This window comes from Rhododendron vialii, chromosome 7a (genome assembly GCF_030253575.1).
Source record: "Rhododendron vialii isolate Sample 1 chromosome 7a, ASM3025357v1".
Classification (NCBI taxonomy): domain Eukaryota; kingdom Viridiplantae; phylum Streptophyta; class Magnoliopsida; order Ericales; family Ericaceae; genus Rhododendron; species Rhododendron vialii.
Window position 1 is genome coordinate 523,307 of NC_080563.1, and position 21,267 is coordinate 544,573.

The following is a 21,267-nucleotide window of genomic DNA, read 5'->3' on the forward strand; positions in this document are numbered from 1 at the left end:
CAACACTTAAAACCTTTTTTTTATAGGAGTATATATATATTTGTTTTTTTTAGTGAGATTTTTTTAAGGGGAGTGAGAGTAATTTTGACACTCCACAAATTCATAATCACACTCCCAAAAGAAAGTGTCAAATTACTTTCGGAAGTGCCCAAATCAATTCCAATGTTGAGAGTATGGTTATTAGGGTGTCAAAATCAATTCCATTCTTCTAATCATGGTAGTGAAAATACTCCATGTGTAACAGCTGTTCAGGGCAATCAAATCACTCCCATAAAAAGTAAAATCAATCAAAGGTCTCCTCCCCTCCCTGTCCCTCAACATTATTCTGCCCAATCCATCTACTCCCCTCCCCCCCCCCAAAATTATTTCTCTCTCTCTCTCCGTTCATCAAGAAACCATAACCTGAACCCCAACCACAACCACAACCAAAATAAATCAAACCCATCTAGATACCCACTCATTAATCCGTAGTCAAGTCATTTATACAGGTATTGTGTTGGAATGGAATTAAATAACATTGAGTGTATATCGGATGTTACGGATGAGGATGAGATCCATCGTCTTCTTCTTCACCCTCAGTTTGCCTCTTCCAAGCCTCAGATTCATCCCACAACAAGTGTCCATGAGCTTCTCGAATGCCCAGTTTGTACCAATTCAATGTACCCTCCAATACACCAGGTTTGTTCTGTTCTCAATTTCGATGAAAGGGTTTGCTGTTTTCATCCAAGTACTGGTGCAATTGTTGTTTCAAAGTGCATTTTTTTGTTTGTTTGTTTCTTTTTGTTCAATTTGGAATTTATAGGGTTTGTCTTGTTCATGTCTAATGGGTTCTATAATTGTTGTTTCCTTGTGCCTTCGTGTTTGTTCTCTTATTTTGTTGGGTTCGTTGTATATATGATGTTCAAGATTTGATATTTCGGACCCAACCTGATGACATGTTTAAGCATCCTTGAAATTTGATTCTGTGCCAAAACTCTCTTGGTTCTTCTGGGCTTCAAATTTCTTGTAAATGCTGCATTTTGGAGATGTTTTTCTCTATTTTCGCATGATTTTCTTTTGGGGATTTGGGCCATTGATTGGCGTAATTGATATTTATTTTGTGGGAATTGCTTTACCAAATTAATGCAGCAGTTAATTTAAATTTACCCAAAAAAAAATTAATGCAGTTGAGTGGTAGCATAAGGTGATTCGGTTAATTGCTTAATCTGGAATTCGGTACATTTGAACATTAAATTTCTGAAAAGGGTATTTCTGGTCTGAGTTTTGCTGGGAAAGTCTGGAAATGTACTTTTCAATGTAATTCTTCTACGAGTGGTGAAACTGGCCACTGTATTTGCATATGTTCGCAATCAATTTTGGTAAAGGAAGTAAATTTAGTGTTATTGGTGAAACTTTATACACATGTTTAGAATACTTTCAATGGAAGTTATCATAACTTGAGTAACATATGCATACCGGTGAGTCTTGTTTCAGATACGGATGTATATAATGATACAAAAAGTCATAAGCAATTAAGCATCGACAAACTGTATATACATAAGCATCGCAAACATGTGTGTGTCCAACTGTCCATATCTGTTTTAGCATATGCCTTTATAAAATTTGTAGGTCGCTTTTTTTTCCCTTACATAGTGAGTTGACTAGCATTTTAACGAGTTTTGATTTTGGCAGTGTCATAACGGGCACACACTCTGCTCCACCTGCAAAGAGAGGGTACACAATCGCTGTCCCACTTGTAGACAGGAGCTCGGTGATATAAGGTGCTTAGCGTTAGAAAAGGTGGCTGAATCACTTGAACTACCTTGCAAGTATAGCACTCTTGGTTGCCCTGAGATTTTCCCCTACTACAGCAAGCTCAAACATGAGGCCATTTGTAATTTTAGACCATACAACTGCCCCTATGCTGGATCAGAGTGCTCAGTCGTGGGAGATATTCCGTACCTAGTTACTCATCTTCGGGATGATCACAAAGTAGACATGCACTCTGGATGCACTTTTAACCATCGCTATGTCAAGTCTAATCCACGTGAAGTAGAGAATGCCACATGGATGTTAACCGTAAGTACTTTTTTTTTTCAGCTTAAATTATCTTTAGTCTGGCTATATGCCTACATTTACAAATTACAAGTCTTGGTTAGGAAGTGATGTCTTGCTAATGTGATGAATGTTCATCTTGGGCCTGTTGTATGTATGATCGATGAATGTTTGCTCAGTGAACAAAATACTAACATTTTAGCTTACTAGCCCCAATATGATGAATAATTTCTCAAAACTTTGACCTACCCATTTTATTTATTTATCTATTTTTTAATAGATAACGAGTTCATTTCCTAAGGGTAGGGGGTGGGGAAGGGGTTGAGATTCGAACTCCCAACTCGCTGAACTGAGCTTGATGGCTTCCATCCATGAAGTATATTATTCAAATACTGATACCAATAGTATCAAAAATTCTACATCACATTACTTGCAAATGCTTATGGGCTGCTATGTTTATCTCGATCTGTCTTTCTTTCTGTATGCTGGACAATGGTTGTTTTAGAGCACAAATCCTTGAGCAGTGTACATCTTCGAATTATGTTGTCCCCTAAATATTTGTTCTCTCTTCCTTCCTTTTAGGTTTTTAATTGTTTTGGTCAGTACTTCTGTCTCCATTTCGAAGCCTTTCAACTGGGTATGGCTCCTGTTTACATGGCGTTTCTACGATTCATGGGTGATGAGACAGATGCCCGAAACTACAGTTACAGTTTGGAGGTAGGGGGAAATGGCCGGAAACTCATTTTTGAGGGCACCCCTAGGAGCATAAGGGATAGTCACAGAAAGGTGAGAGACAGCCACGACGGCCTCATTATACAGCGAAATATGGCACTTTTCTTTTCGGGAGGAGAAAGGAAAGAACTGAAGCTCCGAGTTACAGGGCGAATATGGAAGGAGCAACAGACTCCGGATGGTGGGGTGTGCATACCCAACCTCTGTAGTTAGCTCTCTCTCTCTCTCTCTCTCTCTCTCTCTCTCCTTGGGTGGTGAATTTTCTGATAATGTGGTTAGTTGATAGAGATGTTGAATTCTCTCTCTCTCTCTCTCTCTCTCTCTCTCTCTCTCTCTCTCTCTCTCTCCCCTTGGGTGGTGAATTTTCTGATAATGTGGTTAGTTGATAGAGATGCTGAATTCTCTCTCTCTCTCTCTCTCTCTCTCTCTCTCTCTCTCTCTCTCTCTCTCTCTCTCCTTGGGCGGTGAATTTTCTGATAATGTGGTTAGTTGATAGAGATGTTGAAAATTGTTGAGACTTGAGACATGTTATTATGAATACAGATAGTGGCTGGAAGATTCAGCTTTCATCGTGCTTTTTCTTTTACTGATAAGGACAGAAAAGCTGAAAGTACAACTGCTCTGCCCCTTTGAGCAATGCAATGGGAGAGTCAAAATAGCATTTGTCATTACCCAGATAACTAATGCAGTGTAATTACTTGAATTATCAATCACCTTTCTTGAGAATACGCAATCAAATTTTTTAGCGTTCATTTCTTGTGTTTAAAATTTCTTTCAGAACCTCGGGACATATTTCATGGATTATTTTACATTCATTCATATTTTATAATACTTTCCAGGAAAAATAGATCCTTTTTTTTTGCATATTAAACACTGTTCTAAGAGTGGACATCACAGGAATGAACAATTACTTCAATGGAGTTTCATCTCTTTAAAATGTGGGGAGAAATTCTTACATAAGTGGGTACGAGGGCATAACAAATGCGTAATCACTAATATTAAGAGGAGCGAAATCAGGGTTTGACCATGACTTTCATGCAGAGGCAATATCATAACTACTCCGTACTATAATTGAGGAGGAAAGGAAAGAAAGGGAGAGAAGAGGTGGAGAAGAAGAATCATATAATGGTGCGCTGACATCTTTGTCCATTGTGTGTATCGTTGAGTAAATATTCCTATGTAAGAAAATATTTGTGAAGGTAATTTTGAAAAACCTCCGCAAACTACAGCTAATAGTGCAATTTATCAAAAGTGAAAGCGAAATTTGGATAAACAGAGGTACCCGGTCATAGTATCCACAAGGTTTCAGAAGTAAATGATGAATAGAAAGTCAAAAAAAGCTGAAAGATAAAGTGGAAGTTATTTTAGGATCCAATTTAGCAACAGATGACATCTGCTGAAAGGCCTAGTAACTTATGAAAAATATAGCGGAGGTCAACACATAATTTACTCTTACAAATTAGATGGAAATCAAGAAGATTACAGGAACATAATATGGATAGGTCCTGTATTCCTTTCTTTTCTTTTTTATTGGGGGGGGGGAAGGAATTTTACAGAGACGCTACCCACAACGGTCCTGCATTCTTGTTTAAGCACCGTCAATTTCACCTGATGTAGCTCTATACGTTCAAACATCCATAGTGAGGATTGGTCAAGTATGCCAATAGTCAGCTTCATTCCTACCGGCAACTTCATTTCTGGAAAGGGAAAACAATGAACTAGCTGTCCAGTTCAGGTGATAATTGCTAATCCTAAGTAGAGAAAGATCCAAAATTCAAGCTCCAATGGCTTTATCAGTAGTAGAGGACTGACTGCTACCTAATTATGTCAACGGACAGAGAATAAAAGCACAACATTGAGGAAGTTGCATCAGCTGGTTATCTAAGTGCACCACCACCTGCAGTCACACTTAAAATCACAGTATTGATATACATGTAATTCTGGAAGTAGCATGTTACTAGAACAGAAATTAAACATCTCAGTGTCATTAAGGACAGTTACGCTCTTCCCTCTACAAGTATAAGAATTTGGATATCAAGCAACATGACCGGCGGTCTGACAAATTAAACAAGGAAGTTCTTGTTTAACCTCTTGAAGACATTCAGAGCTAATCGATGAAAGAACTGAAAATAAGACACAACCGAAGAAATTCAGCATTGAAGTATGCAAACAATAGAAACTATACATGCTGCACATGCATTTAGAGTGGAACATATGAACATATAGACACGCTGACATGCATATATCCAAATTGTGCCAGAGACCTTCATTTGGCAATCTTGTCAAGGCGGCGATCCATAAAGTGGGAGACTGATTCCATGAATGCAGCTTCACTTGTCCCTGGGAGCAAGGAATCCAGTGCTTCCAGGACAATCTCCTCAATCACAGATTCCTTAGTTAAGGTTTCTCTGCACATGATGCTTCCAATGACATAGGGGGTGAGCCCTCTCTCTGCTCCTTTCTTCAGAAGCATGGTGGATATGCGGAGCGTACGAGCACATTCAAGTGGCAGAACCCACCCATAAAACTTCAAGAGGGCAATGTCTTCTTCAGCATCCAGTGATTTTATGTATTCAATAGTTTCAGCAGTGTAAGGCTTGCGAGCTTGAGGCCAATACAGCCAGTCGAATGTGCAATCTTCGAACTGTAGTGATGAAAGAAAATCATGAGGAGAACTGATAAATGTAATTTTTGAAACAACCTACCCACCCAGCTCATAAGCGCACACGTAAATGCACATGCACATTAATGAACTCCTGTGTTATTGATGATGCAATAGTAATCACATATTTCAGCAGAACCCCTATGAAAAATGAATTTTATGACGATCTACCAGAGTGCAGGGAAACATCAAAGGTTGCGACTTGTGATCAGAATGTGAGGAGAAATATTTGTGGTCTTCGTATTTCTCACAACTCACAAGTAGATAATTGACTGTCCTTCCTTTTTAGCACTTTATTTCTTCCAACTTATGTAGCTAAATTTAAACTTAACAAATAGAGAAACATGACAACAATATATTTACACAATGTTACCATTAAAAGTGCATTTCCAATCCTTTCTGAAAAACATTGAGAATGTGACAATGAAGACTAATCCCAAAATGGAACCATCACCAGAAATTATGCTGAGTCCAAAAACAGTTTCAGTTTCTAAAGTTCAATCTAAAGCAGAAGCAAGAGAGGGATATAAGCAATTCCGTTAACACAAGACTAAATCACATGAAAGATATACATCCAAGAATAGCAAGAGTAAAATCTGACCGAGTAAGTTGCCATAAGTGTCGTAATAATAGCAAAGTGAAACAGAAAAGAGGAAGACGTCGTTAGAAGAGGCTTACACTCTCAGGCAAGCAATACCCATGGTCAATTGGAATCAGCACAGTCCGGCCGTCTTCACCTTTGCTCACCAAAATGTTCCCAGCATGCCTATCGGCATTGGCCATCCTTATATCTAACACGGAAATCTTATGAACCTCCTTCACTGGGAAAGCACCAGGACCCATATCCTCACAACTTCCATAGTTCTCCACAAACATCTGCAAAGACCCAATCTTGACTGTTAAACCGTCTGGATGATTAAATCCACCGTGCAAGCACTTGACCAACATTGTAGGTGGGACCCCAGCAAAGCCCCTCTCCTCCCCAAAAATCAAGCGATGGCCTTTCTTTGGATGATCTATAATGTAGGCAGCAACTTCCCTCAATGCACCTTGCCCAACCTTGGTTCCCTTCTTTAACCCTTCACCATTCACTGACAAGGGGAGGTCTCGTGGGTTGTTCACAGCCATAGGTTCCTCATCTATAGGCTTAAATACGGAGACATACCTTTTACCTGATGCATCCATCATAAAATATGCTCCTCCTGTTCCCTCTGCAGACCTGATTGGGTAGTTCCCTCTAGCTAACCCTTGATACGTTGACTTTACCAAATCCTCAAGAACCAAAGGCATTTCTATCTTTGAATTAACAATTACTGGTTCCAAAAAGAAATCTCTGTTCGGAGGCTTTCTAGGTACTTCAAGAGTCTTCTTAGTTTCTAAGGAATATCCACTTTCCCTTTCAACTTCATCATCTCTCTTATCATTCAATTGTGGTGCTACAATGGACAATTCATAGTTTTTGTCAATGGGTTTAGCCCTGATTTTGGCAGTTTTCCGGACAAACAAGTGAATCACAGCATCGTTGTTGTTCTTGCAGATATCAGTAATAATTCTCTGATCTTCAAGAAGCTCTCCATTGCATATGATTTCTTGATCGTCAAGATCAACTAAACCCTTCTTCTTTGTAGCAATCTGACGCTTCACATACCCCACGTCTCGACACCGTTCAACATGGAATGTGAATTCTTTCCCACAAGACGTCCTAACACTGATGACTTGGAGATCAGAGAGGCGGAGAACCAAATGCAGGACATTCCCATCCGTCACCCCATACTCCCGCACGAGGCTATCACTCCTCGCCAATTCTCTACCTCCACAAACCAACCTCTGATTCTTCACAACAAACCCTTTGTAAGTCTGGATCCGAAGCTTCACAGACTCAATCGAATCAGACTTCAAAACCCTCAATGGAATCATCGAACCCGATACAGCCACATAAATCAAGATCGCCTCGCTTGATGGCTGGTCATGCATGTAACCAGGGCAAACCGAACTCTCGTTCTGCATTGGACTAATCGCAACACTGCCCCACGAATCCTCAGCCTAAGAAATGACTTGATTGAATGTTCAACCCTAACCTAAAAATTCTATAGAAAACCAATCGTCAAAGTCAAACCCCATATCAATCTAGCCATTATTTAAGCTACCAAGCCCTTATTAATTTGAGGCTGCTGGAACACGAATCACAATGAGGTCATTGATGGTTTGAATTGCAATTAGGGCTTGAGGTGATCTCCGAAACCCCAGAAATTAATCTGAAGCTTGGAAATCACAATGAGGTCATGAACGGTTGGATTTGCAATTAGGGTTTTGTAGTGAATTGAGGTACGACAAAAATGAGAGAATGGAAGAGAAGAAACAGAGGGGGATTCTTACCAGAAGAGCAAGAACCAAAGAGAAAGGGGATACGATGAGAAGCCAATATAGTCAGGTATTGGGGATACGCCAACGCTTTCCACGGTTTGAATTGAAGGAGTGAATTCAGAGTGTTTGTCGTTCGATTTTTCTGCTCTGGTAAAGAAGGCTTCCGGAGAGAGAGAGTAGAGAGAGAGAGAGAGAACGCGTTGGAACCGTTGGCTATTTATAGGCGTTGAACAAGTGAGTTTTACTGGGAAATTTCCTCCTTTTCGATTTAAGGACGTTATTCTTGTGCTTGCAGAATATGCTAGTCTTCCTTTTCTTCACTTTTTTGAACGGTTGCTATTTTTCTAGCAAAAAAATACTAGTTTTTTTTAAAAGTTGAACCGTTCAAGGCACTTTTAAACGCGCACGATTGAGTATCATAAACAAACTTTGTTTACAGATTACTCTGTAAAGAAGCTTTTTCTAGTGTAAAAAATGTTCACCTAAAAGCAAAATTAATGATTGAAATTTGCTTTGATGCGTAGGATCCAAACATTTAAATTATTCATGAATATAACACGGTAAATTATTCATGAAGATACATTAGCTTAATCTCGTTTTCAAAATTCAGTTCATTTACTTTCTTGTATCTAAACATTTGAATTACTAATAATGAATATACATTAGCTTGATCTCATAACCGTAGCATCATAATTTTAGGAGGTCTATTAAGGGGGGATCCTGCAACAATAATGACTTTGACATGGTTCTCCATATTCCAGGAACATTAAAGTTGAACTCAAATAAATTGGGAAAGGGAAAGATAAATCTAGTTATTCAAGCCAATTTTGGTTGGATACGGAGATGAGTCAGATGACTGACTTTCATATGTTGTTACAAATTTGGTGTCCCAATGTACACCTAAAATGTGCTATAGTGCCTCAGAATTGGTGTTTTGAGTTTAGGAGTGTATCGAAACAGGAAGGTTAGGAGTGAATCAATACCGGGTGAGGTGTAGTATTTTTGAACAGGAACCATGGCCCACAAATTGTCTCTCTTTCGACAATGACAACATAGGAATAGTAGCATAGCTGCCCAAACAAACTTCCTGATTATACCATAGAGTTGTATACCACTAAATCAACCAATTGATCAGATTGTACCGCGAATGCTGAGGTTTAGATGTAAAACACAGTGAGAAATCATCAGCAAGAGAGAGAGAGAGAGAGAGAGAGAGAGAGAGCAAACATTCGAAGAACAAATGCAGTAAGGACTCCTCTACTTGGAAAGGTACCAGAAGAGTCCTCCATAATCCCCTACTCCTATCTAATCTTATTTTGCAACCAAAGGATGAATCTAGGTATCGAAATACCCAACCACTAATCACAATTCAGACCATATTGATTCAATATCTAATAGAACTAATGCTGACCCACAAGGCCACAAAGCAATCACAATAACGCAAATCGGCAAATTCTGCTTAAATCTTTGCACTAAACCCACTAGTTCAAGAATAAAAGTGGTTCCTCAAAAAAAAAGAATAAAAGTGGAAAATTATCCTTCCATTCGCCGCTCTGCATTTTTTGAAGTCCAAAGATAAAATACACTGTGGCGAACCTAGGCAGTTTAAATATGAGAGTTGTGCATCGTTCACAAAGTTGGAACTATTTGCAGCACAAGATCAAGTTGCAACGAAGCAACCCTGACAGCAGACACAGTTCGAATTATTTGCAGCACGAGATTAAGTTGCAACGAAGCAACCCTGACAGCAGACACAAGCAACAACAATGCCTACTAGAGCTCCAGCAACGACCTGGGACGGAGTGTGGCCAAGAAGTTCCTTGAGCTTTCTTTGACTGATTGGATGCCCTTGGAACAAGTCCGCAACAATCATATTGAGAACCTGTGGTGATTAGCATATTCAGGAAGCAGAACAACAGACATGATTTCGTCAAACTAAATAGTAAGAGTATATGTTAGCAAGAGAAACATTAAGATAACTTCTGAACCCAGTTGAGCTAAGAAGAGGTGAAAATCACTAAAACAGACCATCACACAAGATACCAACTAGAAAGGGGGGAGGGGAAGTCAAGAACCCATATAAGCTTCAAACCATAATGCTTAACCCACACACCAACGAAGATTATCTAGCAGAAGGAATACCAAAATATCTGCACAATTGATGACAATTAACGATGTGTTTACAGGCACAGGAATAATATGGCGAATTATGGTGCATGAAAGAAGAAATTAATAGTACTGTAGATGACATCTCGAGTTATTGAATTCGGCTTATACTTGTGAAATCACGTATCCCGTCAAATATATCACAGATAAGAATCTTTTCCAATCAAGTTGCAAAAGATTTAGTATATCATAGATTATAAGCACAAACGCTTGCTTTTTTTTACACTTGTTTTCTACAGGTGTAATCACCATAAACAGAACTCTCTTCAAAATCCTTATGAATTCCTATTCTGGAAAGATAATAAACAATCTTGCACACCAGACATGCCTCTGGTACGATCTTAAGTATCTTCAGCATTGAACTCATGAAATAGGGGATGTAAGTAACCTACAATGTTCCCCCAAACCATGAGTTAGAAAATAATAAAATCTACCAAGTATGCTCAAACGAAGCTATCACCTAAACCAGGTTCACCCACCCAAAAATAAATGCTTCGCCCACTTCCTACATTCCAGACTGAACACTGAAGAGGAGTTTCGGCAGCTTTTCTTCCAAGCGAATGGAAGAAGTAGGCAGGGATAGATACTTTCAGTTCATCAATATGTTTGACCCATATCTCCCAATAAGTAAGCTCTCCAATCCTATCCTGCATTTTTTGCTTAATTACTACCAGAAAATCCAGTGATGCAAGACAACCATGTGGACAATGCAGTGAGCTCAGTTTTCGGCACGAGAATTTAAATACATCCTCAAAGCCCCAAATGACCTTGGGGTGTCTTATTAACACTAAAACAGACACGTAATAACCCCTCAAAGACCATCTCCAGCAAAACAAAGGTAGGAAATCAGTAGAGAAATTCAAACTTGAAACCACGAAACAAAAGAGGTAGAAATAGCCCCCAAAACTAGCACATATAGACACTGAAAACACTGAATGCATTTGGCTATGCTCTTGCCTTGCATGAAAGGAAATATTCTGTTTCCTGAAGATTCCCCAAGTCTTACCACTTACTAAGCAATGCATGTATCCAATTAGGGCCACTAAAGGAAGGAGCGAAGCCAAGTTTCAGTGCCTGCAAGCCTGGCTCATTACCTTTATGTATTATTTGAGTCAAGACTCTTGGCTCGAGTTGACTAACTCCTTCGACCTTAAGTTCTCCAGGGCTTACCACATGAACGAATCCTTTTCACATGGCCTCTACATCATATAAGCTCCTGACAATAGTGAGGGCCAACGTGGGATGACTAAAGTATCGTAAAGATGGGGTAAACATCACAGCCGAAAATCTTTTCCGTTCATAGGAATTCCATTATGCCGCAATCCCACATCAATGAAGTAAGCACGCATCAACCTTCCCTCACTGTACCAAAATAAACGACTAGTGTATAGTGCCTTCTCGAATGATACCTAGTTCACCTTCATATCAGGAGAAGTTGCTAACAAAAACCCAATAAAGTACTTCCACATAAAGAAAAAGAAACACCTAACAGACTCCGTTATGAGTTCCATTGCAATACATGCAAAAAAATGGATCCCATTAGGACGGAAACCCAGAAGTGCCCTTATGTATTAGACAGAATTATAAATACTAAATCCAGTTTCAATCCATACATACATTAAGAGAAACAAATAGTCACACACAGTGGCGGATCCAGGAATTTCCCATAGGGGGTCACCTTTCAAACATAACTTTGGAAAAAAAAAATTTCACGGTCCAATATAATGAGAAGATAAAATGTTTAAACATTCTTCATTAAGCAAAAAAGTTCAAATTTAAAACATAATGAAATTTGCAGCATAACTTTCATTTTTTCATTCAAAATTTAAGATCCTACGAACTGAATGAATTTTGAAGAAAAGTTTAATAATTGTGTGTCCAGTAATGGTATCCTTGTGATCTGAACTGTAGATATTCTAGAGCTTAGAAGAGTATTATTCATACAATGAAATACCTAGCAGGAATCAAAGTTTTAAATCTCACCAAAAATAAAAAAATAAAGCAATCGATATACTTCTATAAAATAGAGCACTGGACAAAGAGATATTTTTGATTGAGGAAGTTAAGCACATTGAATAAGGGGTTGTTTTTCATACTTTTTGAGACTTATAAGGTGACAGATTTGATATTTTGTAAATCTCAATAGGGCACTAGTACAATTTTTGAGGGGATAAATGAACTATATCTTAAATTAATAGGGGTAAAAGTGCAAGAGTAGAAAAGTCAGGGTCAACAGGGATCCGCCCCTGGCCACACAACACAAGAGAACACCAGATTTATGTGGTGGTACTTCCGGCCAGTGCATAACAACAGTGTTGGTGATGTAAATCCAAAGTTATAAGGTTAATAATACTTGCTTGCTATATACGCAATAGCTCACATAATCTGCCCTCTCTTCATTCGATACATAGTGAAATTTAGTCCAAGCGGTGAATATACTCAACTAACCAATTGGGGAAATACTTAAAAGTAGTGCCTTTTTTGTTTGCGTTCTTGACTTAATTGTTCTTACAAACCTTATGGATGGAGGGATTTTCTAATAAAATAAAAAGAAAGGATTAGAGTTTCTTACCAAAATAGTTTTGGAGAGAAAAGTACAAATAATGGTATTTTTTTTTATTGTTTCCTTCCTATGGTGAGATTTGGTGAGAAAGAATTCCCCCTTCTCATGATGCCGAAGAAAAGGATCGTTGACCAATTTCTCAACAAACAAACAGATGTATATATAGACTGAACAAAGGTAAATTCCAACAATTCAAGCATTGACTAATAAACCGAAAACACAATTACCATACCTCTGCTTGCATCCCAGCATGCCGCCTTACACCGATCGCATCATACATGACAATCAAACTAAACCCCAAACAAACCGGAAACAACGAGTCCGCCACTCCGTGACAAATCGCCACCGACGTCGTCAGCGCAGTGCACAGCGCCGAGTGAGACGACGGCATTCCTCCCGAAGCAAACATGATCCTCAAATCCCACTTCTTCTCCACAAAGAAATTCAGAACCACCTTCACCGACTGCGCCACCATCCAAGCAAACAACCCCGAAACGAACGTCGGGTTCGCGGCCAGCGTCGCCATGAACGGACTCAACCGGACCCTCGCAGTCGCCGTCAAGCTCAATAGCGCCGTCCCAAACCCTCCGTTTTGCAAGTACCCCGAATCTGAACCTTGCAAAATCGAGACCCATTTCTTGGTCAAATTGGACAAGTGAGAGATGGGTTTGGTGTAGTTGTAGGTTTCTGGACCCGGGTTTAGGGGGTTGGGATTGTTAGTAGGTGTAGAAGAAACAGAGATTGAAGTAGAAGGGCGTTTTAGCTTAGTGAAAGAAGAGAAGTGGAAGGTGGAGAAGGAATTGCTGGTGGATTTTGGGTACGAGGAGAGGAAGTTGAGGGCTTTAAAGGAGGGTTTTATTACGACATAGTCCATGAGACGAGGCCTCTGTCCCTGGTTGGTCCAGTCTGCATTGAACCGGAGAAGAGAGAGAGAGAGAGATTGGAAACTAGTAGTACGTCCTAGTACTACTAGTTAGCACTAGATGCTTTCAGGTTTGTGGAGGAGAGGGATTGGCTGGTGCCACTGCCAAATAGTAACAGAGGAGTTGTCTTCTTGTGAGACTTGAAAGTTTACTTTCTTACCAAAAATTGCATATTCTATTTGGGTTCCTGTTCTGGCACAAGAATATGCTTTTTAGCAGGAGTGAGAAAAAAATATGTCAAACCGTGAATCCATTCCAAATCAATCCAAACCGGATGATTTGGTTAAGTTTTTTAGTAGTATGGCTTGGTTTCGGTTTAAAAAATTTAGAAATCGCATTAAATAGTTTGATCTGTGAATTTATGTTAATAATTTCAGTTCCAAACCGATCCGATCCGTATATAGATGTAATATATATACATATAACTCATTTAATTTAAATACACTAAGTATACATGAAAGTTATAGTGAATTAATTTTTGAAATTAATAATTTATTCAATCTACCGTCTTATTCATTATTTATTTACTACCAAAATTATTTAGTATAAATTTTTATATATCACAACTCATTCCTATAATCTCAAAAGTACATAACATGTAGATAAATAATGCTCCATTTAGTGAATATTGATTTCACAGCTCAATTAATTCATAAATTTTTCTATAAATAAAAACCAATTCTTAGTTTATCTCCACAAATTTGAGTACTTTAAAAGTTTAAATAGTTTACAAAGATGATTTCTCAATTTTAAGTAGACTGTGGTTCGAAACCGAACCCGAACAGTAGTCTAATGGTTTGGATTAGTTTGGTTTTACACTATTTTTTTGTTGGTTTGGTTCTTCAAATACATAATCCGTGTGTAGTGGTTTGATTTTTGGTTTACTATAAAACCGAACCAATCCAGTGTGGGCAGCGTGCCCTTGAAATTTCCGGATTCCAAAACGCAAGGGGCCCTGGTCAAGGGAGCGCGAGCGGGGAAGCAAGCGCTCGCAAAATACAGAGTCGCCACTCGGGTTTGAAGGTCCGACACCCAAGGAACCGTATTTCGAAGCACTTGCCGCGCTGATTGATTTGAAAAAGTTAAGGAACCAGTCCGTCATAACCATATCTGGGTTCGGGAGCCAGGTTACGAGAGGGGAAGGGTTTTATGGCACCCCTCTCGCCCAATCCGGAGATCGGTCTCTACTTAGGCATTCGCGAAAATACTTGTTTTGCGATTCTGTTTGATTAATCAATTTTTAGCCAATTAGGGCGGGGGAACAGTTAATCGGGGATTTAAAACTGTAACAGTTTGCAGGATGTACTAGATATGGCGTGGATAGGCGAGATGATAAGTAATAAATGGAATAAAATTCATAACATCAATCATACATCAAGGCAGTGCCGTGTATGATTTTGACACGAACAAACGGCCAGCTTGCATGCGTGAATCCATCTGCATGCAAGCAAACCGTCGCGCGACAATACCATACACTCGCGTGAGTGTTGATGCCTCACCAATGGTTTGAATTTCACCCCCTTCTGGGCTCTGGAAGGACCAGTGCTCACCCAGGTGCAAACCAAGCAGTTTATAAGTACTTGAAAGTAAACAATATTAAAACAGACAGATGAAAATATTATGGAAACACGACCCCTAAACAGTGGGGGTGTCTAAACAGAGGCCAAGGCCAAGCTGCTCATGCAAGGGCAGTCCCTGGAATACACAGAACCATCGCGCGACAGAGTGATACAGGCGCGCGATTGTTCAGACTAGACTTCCAGGGATTGCTTTGCACACTTAGGGCTCTGAGACATGTTCAAGAGCGACCCAAGAGCATTCCAAACCAAGAGAAGTTATAAATCAAACTAAATTGTGATTTTTAGCATACAAAACAGCGAGCTAATACTTTTAAAAGACTTGAAAGTGACTATGAACACAACAAAAAACTTAAAGACCAACATCCCTTCCTCGCGTGGTCCAATCTCGTGCAAACAGAACTGTCGCGCGAGTGTGTGGGACCATCGCGCGAGGGAGTGCTTGGTAACGGCTCTTGAAACCTTGCTAGCTTTAGGGCCAAAACTTGTATCGATTACCAGCCTTGACCCTGCCAGCCCCCCTCAAGGGTTCGAACAGTGAGCAGAAAGGTATTATACCTTTGCTTGAGTGTCTTGGAGATGGCTTGAATGAGGTGGTGAGACTTGGAGGGTGATTATGTGGGAGTGAGTGTGGTATGGGATGTTTGTGCTTGAGCTTTCCTTCTTCTTTCTTGGAGAGAAATTGGTAACCCTTTGAAATGAAGCATGAGGGGGGGGGGGGGGTTTATAGAAAAATGGGTTGGTTGGTGGCTAGACAAGACCATGTAACCAGCCAACAAGGCTGGTCACAATTGCTTGGTGGAGAAGTGGGGTGGCAAAAGTGATGGGAGAATGGGGGTTGAGGTGGTGCAAGGGGAGCCCCCCAGAACGCTGTTCAGTTGACGAAACGGGGTCACATAGGCCTGTAGCCCCCTGACCACCACGCAATCCGGGTGAAAATGACAGGTGTTGACCATCCCGCGAGACAGCGAGACCATCGCGCGAGGGTAAAGCTAACCCCGCGAGGGTCAATAGTCTTTGACTTTGACCACCACCTGGCAAACAAAGCATCGCGAGAGGGTTCCAGTCCGTCGCGCGACTATCAAACCTGAGGCCCAGGTTTGGATTCAAGGGCTTTCAGGGCTAAGGATGGGTTTCACACACACGTCAAACTCAAGTCATTCCAAGTTCTCGAGACTGTTTTCGACCTGATTCATCATCAGGGAAACAAGATGTTGAAAAATGTATGCATTATAATTTGTGAAAATTTATATGCATCTCTATTAATTATTTTGATGATTAATTCAATGATATTTTTATTCGGCAAATACAAAATTATCGAAAAGTCGATTCCCGAATTAAATATTTTCGTGACCTTGAAATATAGCATAAAGTCTCTTGGATTCATGATTTATATTTACAAAGACTTTATTGAGCTCAATACATGCTTTAACGGTTTATTTAGATGAAATTGTGAGCCACAGGTTGACGAACCGGCTGACAAGCCGGCTGTCTGAACAGAAAGCTGTGACAACCGGACGACCACCCGGATGACCATTATATCAAACGGCTAGTTTCAAACGGCTAGTTTCCAACGGCTAGTTTCAAACGGCTAGTTTCCAACGGCTAGTTTCCAACGGCTAGTTCCAACGGCTAGTTCCAACGGCTAGGAAGCATATGGATGGCTATATAAGGCATCAAGAACTCATTAATGAGTACAAACACAAGCTACAACATTCCATATTATTGCAAGAGCAAATTCTCAAAAGATCAAAGCCAAAAATTCTCATTGTTCTTCCACTTTCATATTATTCTTGAGAGAAAATTTGTACAAGTCGTGAGCGATAATTTTCATACCCTCTTCACATACTTGTAATTCCTAAGCGAGTGTTTGAGTCAAACACTTGAAAGCTTAGAAGACCAAATTCGGGTTGAAATTTGGGTGTTATTGTTTTTGAGCGGTTTTCGGAGAAAACTCTTGCGGTTGTGCTAGCTTCTCGGGAAAGCTAGAGGCATTCGGTTTTTGTAAGCACCCGCAAGACTTACAAGTTGTAATCTTTTAAAGATTAGTGGAACCTTCAAGTAATTGCTTGAGGAGAAGTGGAGTAGGGCCGGACCGTGGACAAATCCGGACCGAACCACTATAAACGGGTTCTATCTCTCTATCTCTCTATTTTAATTGCATACTTATTGTTTGCATATATTGTTAGAGATAAATTTTTATCGGTGATTATTACTAGCAATCCTATTCACCCCCCCTCTAGGTTGCATAATTTGGGTAACAATTGGTATCAGAGCCTCGGCTCTTGTTTGTAGATTTAACCATCTAAGAGTTAAGATCCATGGCAACCACTAGTAATGTTTCTTGTATCGAAGGTCAATCATCCAATAGACCTCCCTTGTTCACCGGAGAAAATTACTCTCATTGGAAAAATAGAATGATGATCTTTATTCAATCCACGGATTATGATCTATGGAAAATTATCAAAAATGGTCCCATTATTCCTACTAAGAAAGTTGGGGAAGAGACTATGCCTAAATCAGATAATGAGTGGAGTCATTCGGAAAAGGCTTCAATAGAAAAGAACTATAGAGCTATGAACCTCCTTTTTTGTGCTATTACTCCCAATGAATATGATTGTGTTTCCGCATGTGAATCGGCTAAAGAAATATGGGATAAGTTAGAAATGTCACATGAAGGAGATAGTCAAGTTAAGGAGTCCAAAATTGATATTCTTGTGCATAGCTATGAGCTCTTCAAAATGAAACCGGATGAATCTATATCTCAAATGTTTGCTAGATTTGCTAGTATTACTAACGGTTTAAAAGCTCTTGGAAAGATTTACAGTCAATCCGAAATGACAAGGAAGGTGCTCCGTTCCATGCCAACCAATTGGGACACTACCACCTCCATCATCCTACAATCCAAAGATTTCTCAAAATACACGATGGACAAGCTCATGGGATCTCTCATGACGGAGGAAATGCATCACAACCTCAAGGGTGAAAAAGAGAAGAAAGTTAAGGATCTTGCCTTCAAAAGTACAACAAGCAAATCAAAAAGCAAGGAGGATTCAAGCAACGAAAGTGAGGATGATGAAATGGCGCTCATCACAAAAACGTTCAAGAAACTCCTCAAAAATAGAGCATCTCGCAAAGGTAGAGGATTTTCAAGAAAAGATGGAGGCAAAGAAGAAAGTAGCAAAAAGGATCCAATCATTTGCTACGAGTGCAAGAAGCCCGGCCACATCAAAAGTGAATGTCCATATGCCAAAAAATATTCAAAGAAGGACAAAAGGAGAGCTATGATGGCCACATGGGACAATAGTGACGATAGTAGCTCCGATGAGGACGATGAGCAACAAGAGGTCGCTAACTTGTGTTTCATGGCCATCGAAGAAAACGAGGTAGATCTCGACTCATCCTATTCCTTTGATGAATTGTTTATTGCCTATAAAGAGTTGAAAGTAGAATTTGAAAAAGTTGTTTCTAAAAACAAATTTCTTAAAAAGGTTGCTAAAGATCTCTCACTAGAAATGGATGATTTAATTGAAGAGAAAGATATTTTGGAGGAAGAAAATGAAAGTTTAAGAACCTCTTTGGCAAAAGAAAAAGAGTATTTGAAGGATACTTCCAAAAACGAACCTTTAGAAAAACAAATTGATGATTTAACTAATTCTCTTTCAAAACTCACTAATGGAAAAGAAAGTTTAGACATTCTTCTTGGAAAACAAATGGTTTCTTTTCACAAGGCCGGAATTGGTTATAATCCCACTCAACACAAAAATCTTTTTGGAAAAGATGTTCCTCCTTCTAACCATTCTAAATTGACATGTCATTATTGTGGTAAAATTGGTCATATTTCTCCTACATGTCCTATGAAAGGATACTCATCTTCTAATGCAAAAAAGGTTTGGGTTCCTAAGAACCGTATCAATGCTAACCTTCAAGGACCCAAGATGATTTGGGTACCAAAAGTCAAGAATTGATGTGCTATTGTAGGTATGCTTCAAAAGTTCTCTCAAGGAAGGTAGTTGGTACCTTGATAGTGGATGTTCAAGACACATGACCGGTGACAAGAGGGCTTTCAATTCTCCTTCGCCTAAAGATGGTGGACATGTCACATTTGGAGACAACAACAAAGGCAAAATCATAGGAATCGGTGATATAGGTAATTCTCCTATTATTGAAGATGTTTTACTTGTTAGTGGTTTAAAACACAATCTTCTTAGCATAAGTCAATTATGTGATAAAGGAAATCGTGTTATCTTTGAAAAATCCAAATGTATCATTGAAAATGTCAAAAGCAACAAGACACTCTTCGTTGGACAAAGACTTGAAAATGTATATGTTTTTAATCTCAATGATTTAAGTAATTGTGATATAAAATGTTTTTCCGCTTTGAGTGAAAATAGTTGGCTTTGGCATAGGCGCCTAGGACATGCAAGTATGGATGCTATTTCAAAACTCTCTAGAAAAAATTTGGTAAAAGGTCTTCCTAAAATCAAATTTGAAAAAGATAGACTTTGTGGTCCTTGCCAACAAGGAAAACAAACCAAGGTTTCTTTTAAGTCCAAAAATGTTGTTTCAACTACTAGACCTTTGCAATTACTTCATATGGATTTGTTTGGACCAACTCGCTCTCCAAGTCTTTGTGGAAACTATTATTGTCTTGTTGTTGTTGATGATTTCTCTAGATATACATGGGTGATGTTCCTAGCTCATAAGAATGAGGCTTATCCTAATTTCACTAAACTTTGTAGAAGAGTTCAAAATGAAAAAGGATTTGTTATTTCTAACATTCGTACGGATCATGGAAAAGAACTTGACAATTCTTTATATGAAAAGTTTTGTGATGAACATGGTATTGGTCATAACTTTTCTGTACCTCGTACTCCTCAACAAAATGGAGTAGTTGAGAGAAAGAATCGTACTTTGGAAGAAATGGCCCGCACTATGCTTTGTGAAAACTCTTTGCCAAAATATTTTTGGGCGGAAGCCGTTAATACATCATGCTATATTTTGAATCGAGTTTTAATTAGGCCTATCCTCAAGAAAACTCCTTATGAGCTTTGGAATGGTAGAATACCCAACATTAATTACTTTCATGCCTTCGGTTGTAAATGTTATGTATTAAACAATGGAAAAGATGACTTGGGTAAATTTGATTCAAAATCGGATGAAGGCATCTTTATTGGTTACTCTCTTACTAGCAAAACATATAGAATTTATAATAAGCGCACTAATCTTGTTGAAGAATCTATTCACGTTTCCTTTGATGAATCTAATCCTTGTGCTACTAAGGATGTTGTTGATAATGATGACTTAGAAATTACACATGAGATTCATGACTTGACAATTCAAGAAAAAGTTGATGGTGATACTCAAGTAGAAAGCTCTCAAATCAAAGAAGATGAAATTATTAATCAACCTCAAGATGCCATGGGAGACAACCAAGATCTTTCCAAGGATTGGAGATTCGTGCAAAACCATCCAAAAGACTTGATTCTTGGAGAAGTTTCGAAAGGGGTAACCACTCGCTCGTCTCATAGAAATTTTTGTGAAAATCAAGCTTTTGTTTCTCAAATTGAGCCTAAAAACTTTCCGGAAGCTCAAGATGATGAAAATTGGATTTTGGCCATGCAAGATGAGTTAAATCAATTTGAAAGGAATAAAGTTTGGGCATTAGTACCTAAGCCTCTTGATCACACTATTATAGGTACTAAATGGGTTTTTCGTAACAAGCTAGATGAATCCGGAAATATTGTTAGGAATAAAGCTAGACTTGTTGCTCAAGGTTATAATCAAGAAGAAGGTATTGATTTTGAAGAAACTTTTGCACCGGTAGCTAGATTAGAGGCTATTCGCATATTGCTTGCCTTTGCATCTTTCAAAAATTTCAAGCTTTATCAAATGGATGTGAAAAGTGCATTTTTGAATGGGTTCATAAATGAGGAAGTTTATGTCAAACAACCTCCCGGCTTTGAAGATCATGTATACCCCGATCATGTTTTTAAACTCTCAAAAGCTCTATATGGTTTGAAGCAAGCACCACGTGCATGGTATGATAGACTTAGTTCATTCTTGCTTGACAATGGCTTTACTCGTGGAAAAATTGATACTACTCTTTTCATTAAAGCCAAAGGTAAAGATATGCTCATTATTCAAATATATGTTGATGATATTGTCTTTGGTGCCACTAATGATAATATGTGCAAAGAGTTTGCTAAGTGTATGCAAGGTGAATTTGAAATGAGTATGATGGGG

At 39.0% G+C, this 21,267-nt stretch overlaps 3 protein-coding genes across 7 annotated transcripts; 1 reads left to right on the forward strand and 2 right to left on the reverse strand.

Moving 5' to 3' along the window:
• Positions 1 to 260: 260 nt before the first annotated feature.
• LOC131334557 (E3 ubiquitin-protein ligase SINAT3-like) lies at positions 261 to 3,338 on the forward strand. Its single transcript, XM_058369635.1, has 3 exons — positions 261 to 678; positions 1,672 to 2,058; positions 2,617 to 3,338. The coding sequence occupies exons 1-3, from the start codon at positions 502 to 504 to the stop codon at positions 2,977 to 2,979; spliced, it is 927 nt and encodes a 308-aa protein (XP_058225618.1). The 5' UTR covers positions 261 to 501; the 3' UTR covers positions 2,980 to 3,338.
• Positions 3,177 to 7,983, reverse strand: LOC131334556 (phosphatidylinositol 4-kinase gamma 4). 5 transcript variants are annotated; one of them, XR_009202213.1, is made up of 4 exons: positions 6,107 to 7,983; positions 5,031 to 5,410; positions 4,585 to 4,663; positions 3,177 to 4,463 (listed from the first exon to the last, which is right to left on the reverse strand). XR_009202213.1 is itself a non-coding variant. In XM_058369632.1 (3 exons), exons 1-2 carry the CDS (start codon positions 7,433 to 7,435, stop codon positions 5,033 to 5,035), a joined length of 1,707 nt encoding a protein of 568 aa, XP_058225615.1. In that variant the 5' UTR covers positions 7,436 to 7,983; the 3' UTR covers positions 3,177 to 4,663; positions 5,031 to 5,032. The 5 variants fall into 5 exon arrangements, 3 of the variants coding, with proteins under 3 accessions (XP_058225615.1, XP_058225617.1, XP_058225616.1); XR_009202215.1 differs by having other exon boundaries at positions 4,585 to 4,674; XM_058369632.1 differs by having other exon boundaries at positions 3,177 to 4,663.
• A 1,168-nt stretch (positions 7,984 to 9,151) lies between these two features.
• Positions 9,152 to 13,570, reverse strand: LOC131334558 (uncharacterized). The gene is made up of 2 exons (XM_058369636.1): positions 12,754 to 13,570; positions 9,152 to 9,674 (listed from the first exon to the last, which is right to left on the reverse strand). The coding sequence occupies exons 1-2, from the start codon at positions 13,393 to 13,395 to the stop codon at positions 9,513 to 9,515; spliced, it is 804 nt and encodes a 267-aa protein (XP_058225619.1). The 5' UTR covers positions 13,396 to 13,570; the 3' UTR covers positions 9,152 to 9,512.
• Positions 13,571 to 21,267: the final 7,697 nt, after the last annotated feature.

Coding starts and splice junctions, on each gene's coding strand:
- LOC131334556 (XM_058369632.1), bottom strand. CDS start 7,435: ATGCAGAACGAGAGTTCGGTTTGCCCTGGTTACATGCATGACCAGCCA. Junction 5,411..6,106: donor GGTATTGCTTGCCTGAGAGT/GTAAGCCTCTTC, acceptor TCATCACTACAG/TTCGAAGATTGCACATTCGA.
- LOC131334558 (XM_058369636.1), bottom strand. CDS start 13,395: ATGGACTATGTCGTAATAAAACCCTCCTTTAAAGCCCTCAACTTCCTC. Junction 9,675..12,753: donor ATGCTGGGATGCAAGCAGAG/GTATGGTAATTG, acceptor TAATCACCACAG/GTTCTCAATATGATTGTTGC.
- LOC131334557 (XM_058369635.1), top strand. CDS start 502: ATGGAATTAAATAACATTGAGTGTATATCGGATGTTACGGATGAGGAT. Junction 679..1,671: donor TGTACCCTCCAATACACCAG/GTTTGTTCTGTT, acceptor TGATTTTGGCAG/TGTCATAACGGGCACACACT. Junction 2,059..2,616: donor ATGCCACATGGATGTTAACC/GTAAGTACTTTT, acceptor CCTTCCTTTTAG/GTTTTTAATTGTTTTGGTCA.